Source organism: Anser brachyrhynchus, assembly GCF_964034855.1.
Source record: "Anser brachyrhynchus genome assembly, chromosome: 1".
NCBI classification, from domain to species: Eukaryota; Metazoa; Chordata; class Aves; order Anseriformes; family Anatidae; genus Anser; species Anser brachyrhynchus.
Window position 1 is genome coordinate 197373701 of NC_137694.1, and position 12939 is coordinate 197386639.

Here is a 12939-nt window from a genome sequence, read left to right on the forward strand (position 1 = left end):
ACCTTTAAAAAAAATAAAAACACAGACCTAGAAACCACAGCATACTTTTTGCTGACAAACATTACATGTTCTCTTACCTCAAGTATCAGCCTCTCGTTAGATGCACCAGGTTTTTTAAGTTTAACGTTTCAAACTAAACAGACAATTGTGAGATTTCAACACCCCTACAACAACCCCACAGATTAAAATAGCTACTGGTATCTTTGTTTGTATGAACTTCTCCACAAACACAGATTTTGCTTACCTGATGCTGAGTTCATTAAGTTCTGTTGCACGGGAGGACTGGTGGGAGCTGTGACGTTCATCTGGGAAAGCATGGCCTTCCTCGGATCTTGCCATGTTGTTGTTTGATCAATATGACTAAGGAAACAAAGCGAGAGTTAGGACAGTCAGACATTCACAATAATGACCTACTAGCTCAGAAAGTTTAGCAACAAAAGGTTAGGGCTGCCAACAGCAGCCACATTCAAAACCAGACAAGAACTTCTGGCTTCTTTCCAAAGAACTCTCAAACCCTTTACTCTGGTCACCATCACTTTCCCAGCAAAGAGCTGTAGCGATTAGAGCTGCAGCAATGGTGAGATGTGGCTCAAGATGAATACTGGAACCTAGATTATTGTGCCATAACACATCCACGAACTAAACATTCTCTTCCTTTCTTGTTTAGTTACTTGTCATTTTTAAATGCGACTTGGGTCTTTCAAACCGAGCCAGTTATGCCTGGAATCTCAAGCACAGTCGAGTAACTTGGCGTGATGAGTTCACATCCAGTGCCTGGGGAGCTGTAATGAACTGGCTGGTGAGTAATCATTAGTCTTCCCAAACTTTCTGTGCGTAGACTGTAGACCGCATCCTCAGATTACTTGAGGCCTACTCCCCTCCCCACCGAGGTCTGGTTACTTAAGTTACCACAGAGATGTTCAGTCACACTAGAGCAGTAATTAAAAAAAGTGATGTTCAGTAGCCTTTCAACTTCATGTGAAAAGACAAGGACAGCTGGATTGCCCAGGAACTCAACTTAGTCCTCTCTAGAACCTAATTACAACACTTTGGGAGCTTTGATTTATCTGTTTTGAAAAGAAAAAAAGCCCTGGAAAATACATTCACCACTGTCATTCATAAAACTATTTAAGTCAATGAAAACACAAAGTGTAATGAATGATTACTTCACCTTTTGAGTATGTGATTAGCATGCTTTGCTAACCTAATGAATAACAAATGCAGGCTATTCACAAACAAGCATCACAGTATCTTGGTGCCATTAATTGAGATTGCTCTGAAAAGTACATGTGGAACAAAAATAAAACTAATACATGCTAAGCTTTGACAGCAAGGCTTGTAATCAATTCGTTTAGAATTGGTATCAATTCAAACTCATATCCAAGTAGCCCTACATCAATTAGAATCCAAGACATCGCTAACTTGGTGCCATTCTTTCCTTACAGTAATCAAACTTCTCTCTTTCTGGATTACGTGGAATGCTCATTTTCACTTCCTCCAACAAAAACACTACATTTAAAGTTGCAATGTAGATTCTACTGGAGAGCTGAATTCAAAACTAGGTATTCCAGTTTGTGTTTGTGTATGTACCCATGTTTTGCATTGTTTCATACATAACCTTGATGCATCAGTATGCGTTTGCTACCAGTCAGGCTGTAAGTTTTCCAGCTTTATGTTGGGATTAAATTATTATTGTGCAGTAAATCTTCCCAATTCACAATTAACATTACTTTAAGGCATGTTCAAGTTTAGGAGGTGGTGTCGTATTATATTTTAGACATCCTAAAAGGATAGATAATTCAGACTTTGTCACCTCAACACCTACATCTTTTTGCACAACAACATCTGATGTTGTCACTCCGCTCCCTACTAAATAGGAAGGAACCTAAAAGAGCACTGTTATGATGTTCATTTGATAAATTTAAGGAATGTACTGAAGGTGAATCAGGCCTATTTTCTCCATTGAGAAAGGAACCTAAAGTAACTAGGTCAGATCCACTGACATCAGAGGAGGTGAATCTCAAATTTGATGTATTTGCATGGCCACAGCACCCCAGAGCACTAGTCATAAATTAAGATCTCCTCCTGGGTCAAACTGGCTTAACAAAACAGAACATCTCTCCACCCCAAGCAACCAGTTACTGTGTCTAGGAACTTACTAAGGAAACCCTTGACTTCAATTAATAAAACCACATTCTGCTGGATTAGTGTTTTTAACATGTTCGTTGGTGTTCAAAAATATTTTTTTTCCTGAAATACTGAATTCTGTTTGTAGCTATTCATTTCAAACAAGTGACAATGAATAACTACAACTTCAGAAGATCATAAAATGGGTCATTAGTCACCAAAATACTTACTTATATATAATTATTTATTATATTGTAACATGAGGTCCCTTTAACAATTATAAAGTGGAAGGTATCACAAAGTAATTTTGAAAAACAAGTTTTACTTTAAGCTAAGTATCTTTTCCCTTGTATTTTACCCTCTCTAAACACACACGATTTCAGGCCAAGAATTTACAGGCATATTCTACTAGGATCACAAAATAGGCGGGAATATTATTTTACAAAAATCTAATAGTAAACAAAGCCTTACTTTGTCTACGTGTGGCAAGTAATGCCAGTTTTCCCTTGTGGACAGGAAGCCCCCCTGTTACTAAAGGTTCAATTAAAATGGTGTCACTGCCATGGTGTTACTTTCCATGATACAGCTCATTTAATACAGGTACTATTAAGCATACTGTGTCCTTGCTCGCACTCATTTTTCAACATGCAGCTTAACCAAGAAACATGCCACATGCAGCGAGACTTCTTCATTTCCTTTTTAGCCTATTTATTTATAGAACAGGGAAAAACATAGTAAAGACTGCCATATATATACTGGAATGTACATAAAACTTTTTTCCAAAAAAAAATTTCATTTTTCTGCCGGTCATTTTTGCAAAGCAATGAAAGCAGGAAAAGATAATACAGATGTAAAAACACTGCACAGTAATGCTTCACAGACTGTGTTTAAGTTACAGTACCAGCATGTGCCACTCCTCCCCTCTATTTCTAATTTGTTATATTTGCTCAGTTCAGTTCTGGGAACAGAGGAAACTGGGAAAACACCACTGCGCTCATGATTACACATTTTTTATTTCCATTTAACTCCTATAAAATACTTGCAACACTATACAGTTATAAAACATATACCTAGGGTACATATTTTACAGCCTTTGTTTTTATACCCTATTTGAATGTAGAGCATAAAACAGAGGGAAAAATGTTGCCTCACTGCATTACAGAACCGTTTTACAGTTACCTGTAGGGACACACAGAAACGACATTCACCAAACTTTTCCAAACATATCTGAGCACAGGATAGATGAAGGGACTGTGGAAGAAGCCATCTCAGAAGCACTGCCAATTCTGAGCACAAAGGCAGCATTATCAGCTCCTCAAAACTGCGCAAGTATACCGTGCAAGGCACGGTTAATGTTCAGAGGGGCTTGTTAACGTGGTTAGCTATTTTAGACAGCAGCAGCTTCCGATTTTTCCCCAGCTGAGTATCACTTGAGGAAAGTCAGCATGTTCCTTACTTTACCAGCACAGCTCCAGCCAGGATTTTCCTAACAAAGAGCCGCAAAGGAAAAGCCTCAAAGCGATCAAACTGATTATGTTCAAGTCATACGAATCACAAGGCTGGTTCAATAAGGCAACTTTGTCCCGTCCCACGCAGTTTTCTGCTTCCTGGCCTACATATACATTTTCCCAACACCTTCACTCAAAAATTTTCCCTCAAACTATAGTCCACACACATACCTCACCTCTCTGTGCCGTATCCTGAGTTTTTGGATGCTACATATAAAAAAAAACCACCCCAAACATCACAACGCATCAATTCTTTCCCTCAACTTCCAAATCATGCTAACTAACTGAAGGAAAGCGAAGCAGGCAGGCACCCATTTATGAGGATGAAAGGTTTAAGTAAATCCCAGTACTACGGTAACGACTACAGGTCTTAATTTTGTTAAATATCTGCAGCACGTGCACCAAGGTAACTTACTGTAAACGTCATGCATTGCTCATTATCAGTGTAAGTATGGAAGCAAAACATTCTCTGCAGGTAGAGATCTTTGCCCCTGTTTTCAGTATCAGAGCAGGAAAGGTCTAAAATGAGAACGCTGGCCTCAGTGCAACATTATCTTTCCCTGCACTAAACAGATTTTTTCTGTAGTAGCTCCGTTACCTGCCAACTGCCCCAATCCTTACATTTAGTAAAGGTGATCTGAGCCACATTTTGATAAAGTACTACTGTCAACCTCATTAAAAAAAATAGTGACATATCAAATCAGTCATATTTAGTACAGTACTATCAGATTAAAATTAAACCTAATCATGGTAGAATCACAGCTCTGCACAGCGTGCACGAAACCAAAACACCCAGAATATGTTAAATAGTTGCTAGAAAACTTGTATCAATTCTGGTATCAAGAAGAGTGATTGTTCTAAGAAACAACCTGAACCAAAAAGCAATTCTGAAGTGCTATGCATTATAAAGACAATCAAGCTGTTCCCCACATATATATATATATTTAATAACTTGTAATAAAATGTTCTCATTTTTTTTCATGCTAAGAGAACTTCTGCAGTTACTAAGAACCAGAGTTCTTAAGCGAAAGCAATCTTTTTTGGCATTAAACGCTATTGCGTGCCAGATTTGTCATATTCAGTTCCTAACCGAATTTTAAAAAAGAAAAAAGCAAACACACACACACCACCACATCTGTTACTTCCTACTGAAAATCACCTTTAGGTGCTAAAAGACTAATAAAATACAGCCATTCCTAAAAATGGAGAACTGATCTGCCCCTGCAGTAGCGTGATACACCTTCACCTTTGTACTGTAGTTGCTCCGCTGAAGAGACGTGAATGGTATTACTGGAAGCCAGGTCAGAAGTGAGCTAACACAAAAAGGACACTCAAAACGTACTTAAATCCTCCAGTAAAAGTTTTGTTCCTTAGGAATTGCATATCCACTACAATCCAGGAGTTATATGCAACCATACAGTCACCAATGACAAATATTACCTAAGAGGCCTTCAATTTTGATATTCTGGAGTATTGCAACTGCAGTCCCTGTTGCTCAACATACACCTCCCCAAGGTGTGTTAAGGACTTCATTCATTTAACAAAATTCTCAGTCATTACAAAATCATGATTATTTCTTCCTCTTTTTTTCCCCCCGAATTGGCATAAATATGCCTTATATACAGTGCACACCTCTATGTCATCTGCAGTGAGAATTTTTGTCTTATAAGAAAGGTTCCTCTCAGAAAATATATTATTAAGCTGAGCGAGTCAGAAATTGCCAAATCATTACCCTAAGATGTGTAAAAAAAACCCACGTGCCATTAGGAAGAAAAGATGTTTTAATCTTAGGTACCAGATGAACATAATATATAAAATTTCTGCAATAGCAAAAACTGAAAAGGCCTGGTCTACACATGAAAGGATGTAAGCAAGACAGAATAAACGACCCATCACTTCTCTTTGCAGTTTGGACATGACTTCATTAAAGAACATTCCAAGAAAAATAAATAGGCACAAACATCCAGAAAAGCAAGCTGTTGTTCAATATGAAAGCATCCATAAAGAACTACCTTAGTATCTGTCGATACAGTCATGCTTCTATGTTTTACTATGTAGACAAGTCTTATATTTTACGCCTGCATGAGAAAATTATTTCCACCGTCTAGTGAAGTCACAATGACTAACTTGGATTTTGGTGTTCAGACTTCCAGGACTATTTTAAGAATTCACTGGAAGTCCTGTTTTATTAGAAACAAAGTAAGAACACAAGCACGCACCGCTGACCGCATTGTGACAGACCTACCAGAACTGGTGACTAGGCCTCATGCACTTTTTATATATTTGGGGATGAATAAGAAAGTCTGTGTAACATGAACAAGTGGCACAAACAAAGCTACGCCTATTTTCTAAAGTCGGTGTGAAACTTCAGCTTTTCATTATATCCCAAACGTGAACTGCTCCATCAGCAAACACGTCACCTAGGATTCTGTTTTATCCTAAACGACTGAGCCACAAATTCTGTTCTTCCAGATTTTTCCCCTTGTCTTCTTAACCAGCTGGTTTCCTCAATCTACATAATGCATAACGATCTGAAAGGTTTTTAGAGCTCTCACCCGTGTATTTCAGTACATCTGGACTGGACGTATATACTGAAAGCTGGTTCTTCTGCTGGCACTGGGAGGAACTGAACGAGCATTTCTGCTCTTGGAACTGCCACGAACTGCCTCTCACACACAAAAATTAATTTCAAACTAAACCCGGTGCCAAACCTTATACAAACTTGGCCTGTGTCTAAGCAGTTTAGGTTATCTGCAAGATAACCAACCTGCATGTAGTGCTAGCAGGCAGAGAGGAAACCAGAATATCCACTTTTGCAGAGGCCTAACCGCTACAGGAGCATGAAAAGCGTGGCAGCGTGACTGTGGAACAGTTGTGAAAGTGACAGGATCTACTAGTTCAATAGCAGAGGTGAACACAAACGTCTAAGAAGGGTGGTAATAGCTAAAAGGCCAAAATCAGTCTGACACTGCAGCTGTGGGGGCCCCTAGCCCATCTGTTTTCTAAGGTTCAACTTAAAAATGGGATAAAAGAAAAAGTTTAGAGTAAAAACAGCCTCAGTCTGAACTGCTTTCATTACCACTCTTGAAAACTGGAGAATAGGATGTAGAGATTTCTGAGTTATGACTGATACGACTGATACGCTCTTAGGATATTATTACACAGAACGGAGTGGATTCAGCTTTTCCTGAGGGTGGAAACTATGACTTTCTTCATGCATCCTTTTTTCTACCCTATTAATGGTACTTCCAAAATTGGAAGGGTTAAAATGTGAAATCAAGTCTTCAGCTCTATTGGCCATTTTTAATTAGGGGTTGCTAACTTAAAAGTGAAAGACAGTTCTTTGCAAATGGTGTAACAAAGTTACAGATTTACACCTTACCTGAACTAAAACACTGGGATGACACAAATTTCAGTGCCAAGCAGCAGTAAGAAGAAAAGGCTGAAGGGTAAATGAGACAGCTCTGTTGTTAGCAATGATATCCGTCTCAATCCAGTACTCCATAAACACTTTCCTAAATTTGAACCAGAGTTATACAAGAAGATCTGCTCAAAATGACCCAAGATCCTTTAAGAACCTTTCATTTCTTTTTAAATTAAAAAAAAAAAAAGAAAAAAAAGGAAAAACTGTTGTTCACAGCATGCAGAGAGATGATACTCCACCTATTGCTGGGAAAGCACGGCTTCCACTTGTCCTCTCCCATTAACTTGCAAAGTTCCCCTGGGCTCCAGGATTATTACAGACTAAGTTTGGGCACACAGCAGTAAAACTGATAACCTCTTAATCTGACCTTTTTAGAAACTAAAATTCCTACCGCAATCTGTCTCAAGGACGGCATGGCCCAACTGCTTCACAGAAATAGGAACGAAGTTTCTGAATATTGCTGCCATACATGATGTATTTTGTTAATTTTCCCTGTTAGATCTGTATGTTAGCCAGGCAAAGCTTGTGTTGGACTACTCGATTGACACTGCTGCTGATGTCCTCACCAAACCACACCACCAGCATACGACGACAGAGCACACTGGCGATAGGATGATACACACAGCTCTATCCTACTTACAGCTTGCAAAAGCACATCCCCAAATCAACATGCAACTGGTAAGTGTGCAACTGTGTTGCGCCACAGCTGTGATTTCATTAACTTTGAGAAAGAACATAAGTTTTTCAGAAGAATGATGGGCACAACATTCCTCTTGACAGCTACATTACCAGGTAGGAAGAGCCCGTCAGAGCTGTGTCCCCTCAGAGGATTAAACAGACCTGGGCCAGATACACACGATGCTTCATAAATACAGTCCTAGGCAGCAGAAATTCATTCCACACATGAATGGTTTGAAGCTGAACTAGAGCAACGCAATAAGGAGCACCTAAATGACTTAAATGGCGCTGACAAAAGCCCAGTTGGTGCAGAAATACATTTTGCACAAACTCGCTAAGGGTCAGGCACGTTCCCCAACAGACCCCTCTGGAATTTGTTCCTAAAGTAGATCCAGTTTGCAAGATGCTAAGAACTAGCGAATTCCTGAAAGCACATCCCGTAAAGCCACAGACATTGGTACACGGAATAAGAGTTATGGAGTAAGTTTTTAAAAGATACACCAAATACTGCATTTAAAACAGAGTATTCAAAGGCAGCCTTTATTAGCACTGGCCTGTACGCAGACAGTGCACAATGCTGGTACGCTGAGGATTTAGCATTAGGCTCACTGCTCTAATTATAAACATCTCGCTCTTTGGGGGCGGCAGAACAGCACAGCCCTTCTTAGGAAGGCACTCTCAGAAAGGCCCTCACTTCAGGGGAGCATATCCTAAAAATGGACAGGGGGCAGTAGGCAGTCTAACCATACGTGCATGCCTAACATGAGATGAAGGCATGATAGGCACAAAGCTTTGCCAGAGGTAGCCTCACTTTTATTATAATGTGCTTGTAAAACAACTGCCGTTTGTCAAGTAAAAATGGAAGTCATGGTATGCCGATTTCTGGATTTGTTCTTTTTTCCTCCTGTCCCTCTTCCTACTCTGAACTCAAGGACCTCACGTACAAAAAAAAAAAAAACAAGTTAGTACCACAACACTTAAAGCTTAAAAAAAAGTTTTAAAACGTTTAAATGGCTTATGAAAAAATGATTCTTGGATTTTCTCTTTGGATCTTCCAAATGAAATGATATTCTTTTCCGAGTCTGAGATGAAAGGAACGAGGACACTAATTTCTAGGGCTCTTTCCGTTACTTTGAAAACTGTAAGAAACAGCAGTATTGCAGAGATTAAAAAGAAAGGACCTTGCTTTTACTTTCTTTGTATCAACTCAATCATTTTCCAAATCCTGTAGAGGACTAAATGCTGGTATCACAGTTGATATCATCAGATTTATCTGAGACTGTATTTAAAGGAAACCTCCCCCTCCTCTCCACCCAGCCCCCAAAGTTAAGAAGTTTGTTTCCCTATGGTTGAGCCACTCAACATGCTCAAAATTCATGTTTCTTTCCTTAACTTAAAATGAAAGAGATCGAGATATCACTGAGGGCAAACCTAAAGGAAGAGCTGTCTCCACCGCTATTTCAAGTGAAGTTAATGGATTCTTTTAACTTCACGGATGCCCTCCTACGCCCCTACTTAGCAAGCACAGAGAAGACCTTCTCCAGATGCAACCGTTTTGTTTTCTGTAACAATAAAGACAAGATTACACAAACACTAACTTTCACGTTATTAGGGGAAGGGCAGGCCATTTTGAGAAGCCATGTGCCATAGAATCCCTTATCACTTTCCTGTCCTTTTATCTCTGAGATTCTATCTCGTGTCTCTCTCCCCAGTTAGCTCATAAAGGAGACAAAAAGCAAGAGGGAAATCAAATGCATCTCTGCATGAGCAGAAGCCAGTTTTATGCCCCCTTCCATATACCTATTTTTGGTTGCCTGAAGGTTGCAAGTCAGAGAGGCTTGCCTAAGCATGCTGCAATAAAAGCTGCTACAGCCAGCTGCCTGAGGATCTAAAGGGGGTTCCTAGCAATCCTGTTGAATAACCCTTAGGCTAGCCACCACCAAGGAAAACAAAATATTAAGATAAAAAGATTCTTTAGCTTGTTTCCTTATTGCTCTAAGTAGGAAGTCTTGGAGGGCAGTTCAAACTGGTTGCTTGAGTGTTCAGGCGATGATCGCTCCCAGATGGCCCTGACAGGATGGGCTGGCTACAAAACCATTAGGTAGGGCCTACTGGAAACAAATGGATAGCATTTTGCTGAAAAAAAAAACAACAATTAAATCAATCTGTTTTTCTTGCCATTCAAATTAATATCATCAACTACTTTTCAATGCATGCTTCAGAGCAGGCACTTCACACCCTAAGTCAATCAGCTGTTTAGATGTTCCCAGCTTTAGTCAAATGAACAGCCTTATAGGTTATCTTTTCCTCATTTGAGACTGAAATAAAACAACCCCCACACCACAACTCCTTTATTTCCTTTCTCCATACTTAAGTGTTCAGGCAACTGTATCCATCTCACATTGTTAATGTTTAGTTTTTCCTTCTTATTATTCAATATTCTTTTTTTCCCCCCTTTCCACTTCCACTTCCTGTATTACTGGATTTTTCCTTCCCTTTTTGACTCCTCCTTATGATCACGTCTCAGGCAGAGCTTGTTCCACTTCCAGTTCAAACACTACGTGCCACTGAGGTTGGAGGCAATTATTCATGTCCCTGAAGACTTTACAGATTGCCACGTAAAACAAAGAAGAAAATCTTGACTGAGCTACCTGCTCAGCCAACTCTAGGCAATACAGCACTTTGTATTTTTCACCAGCAGATTATTCCTTTTCATCACCATGCTTCAAGCCCCTGCAAACAGATTTCCCAAGCTGCAAAGCACCAGAAGCAACAGATTTCTCTGCACCCAGATACGACATGCTGTCTAAAGGCTATGCTTTGAAAAGTTGGTTTTATTTACCCATTTAACTGGGGCTGGCAAAGACAATACAGAGCAAAAATGTATGGAGAAATTACTTAGCTTAAATAGTTTAAAATGATAGCTAAAATAATTAAACATAATATACTTACATATTAGAGCTATTATATTTATTTTAAGTGACCTAAAAATGGTTTTTAATCAAAGGATTTTCAAGTTCCAGGACCTACAGTCCCTTCGCCACAAAGAACATCAGTTTAAAAAGCATTTAGAAGCCCACAGCGTTAAACCAATAATGCAAGATAAAACTCATTTAGAACTCAAATTTCATTGCAAACTTTCAGAAACCATCAAGTGGAAAATTTCCATTTCAAATGTTTGAAATAGCAATAAAAATTGTTATATTATTACACATATGGGGAAGCAACAGAGAAACTTAAGACAGTGAAATCACCAAGAGCAAAACAAACTCTACTTTCTTTCTAGAAGCAAAAGGTAAAGACCCATGCAACCTCTAAGACTAGTCTTTAAAAGAGATCTTAAGTTTTAATTTATTCCATGAAATCAATATTGTGATACCAATACCTCAGCTTTTATACATTTGATTTGCAGTAATGTGACTTGCTTTCTGCATATCTTTTGGTAAATAGGGAATTAAAAATAGTGGTTATAAATCGTGATGCACAGACGTTTATTTAAAATCACATCAATTAAATTACTAATGATTCTTATAGTACAAGGGATATGTAACAATCTTTGTCGAATCAAAGAAAAGGTAACTACCATGTCTTATCAATAAGTATGGTGAAGTACAGTTCCTATTATTTAGGAACTGTTCAACCCTATCCTTAGGTGCAAAACAGACCACTAAGTAAGTATAATGGATCTCCAACTTTCCCTTAATTTCAGCATGGAATTTCCAGTAGAGTTGAAGTTGCCAATAAATCCTAATTAATGAAGATTATCACCTTAACTTAGTATAAATTAATTCCAGCTTTGGAATCCCTTCAGTCTTCATCAACCACTTACCACAATCAGCGTTCAGCCATTACGGAGAGTGGGAGGGGAGGCATAGGAATAAGGGGGAAGAATGTAATATCTGCTTATTAGCATTTTTTTTTTAAATTATTATTTACTTATAAAAATATATGTCTACCATTTAGACTCCAGCTTACGAGTAACAGACTTCCCCAGTACAATAAAGATAGTAACACAGATAAAGATGAGGTTTCTCTAATAAAATAGACCCTACCCAAAAAAGAGACGAGAACCCAGGTCACACCAGAAGTTAGCTGTCTTTTTAATGGCTAAAAGCATCATCCTAATCAAGCCCTCCTTCCAGCGTAGCCCCTCCCCAGCTTTTAGCAGTCCAGCTTAGACTTCCCCAGGCCAAATTTTATGCTTGAACAGTTTGGGTTTTATTTTCCTTTTAGGAAGTGAGGCCAGCTTTCAAACACAAGAACTCCCTTTGAGTGTTTGCTGACCATTAGTCAGCACTTCCCTGTGACCCATCCCTTTCCTCCACTCCCTTTCAGTTCCAAAAGCCAACATTGTCAGCTTCCAGCTTTTCCTTTCTTTGCCTGCAAAATTCACCAACTGCTTCAGAAATTCGCTTGTCAGTGTGGGACCCTTCTTCCAGAGCTCCACTCTGAATTCTTGGACAAACTGAGATCCTTTAACCTCTTCTAAAAGATTGGCTTTCTGTAGCCTAAAGTGTTCTCACTCTTCAGGGCTACTTTTGATCTGGGCTCACTGACCAGGCGGCCAAAGTTTTTTTTGGCCCCTCATTTTAAGCAAGGATGTAACTGCAACAATCTCGTACACGTAAGTTCTGCCTGTTCGCTTGGGTTTGACTCGTTCTGTAACGAGAATATAAGATCCTGGGGAATAACGTATTTGTTTTATAATCTGTGTTTGGAGCTACATTGACAGGGATTTCAGAAGTGCCGATGTGTGCTGTCCCATCAGTGACTTCAGGAACTGAGCAACAGGACACAACTTTTCTGAATTTTAACTAATGAGTCACTTGGAACAATCTTCACTCCAATTCTACATCAACTTCTTCAGGGCAAGCCTTTACACAGGTTATAGGTTACTGACATACACCTGCCGGGACAAGCAGCGTGAACTGCAAGTGACTGCAGTTTGAGCAGGGCTCCATCACAGGAACCCATCCTCACAGCAAACTTCAGTGTCTCCACTGCTGCCCTTTAAACTCAGTGATCTAGATTGCTATCTGTACTGTAATCTCTAGATCAGGAGGTGTAAATCAGTCCTTACAGGCAAAAAGGAGGATACACCAAGAGAACAAACCCCACTATCTTTTGATTAATATTCATTACAAGTCATCTGCAATCCCTTCAGCTTGCCCCGCTCCAGTAATTTTCATTATTCTCACAAAA

General features: G+C 39.2%; 1 protein-coding gene across 8 annotated transcripts in view; it reads right to left on the minus strand.

Annotated features, from left to right (window-relative positions):
• Nucleotides 1-12939, minus strand: part of YAP1 (Yes1 associated transcriptional regulator) — an 88826-nt gene that overhangs the window by 40058 nt on the left and 35829 nt on the right. For all 8 annotated transcript variants that reach the window (XM_080576842.1, XM_080576843.1, XM_080576844.1 and 5 more), the window contains exon 3: nt 245-360. In XM_080576842.1, coding sequence (XP_080432968.1) covers nt 245-360 — 116 coding nt within the window. The remainder of the gene's footprint in view (nt 1-244; nt 361-12939) is intronic.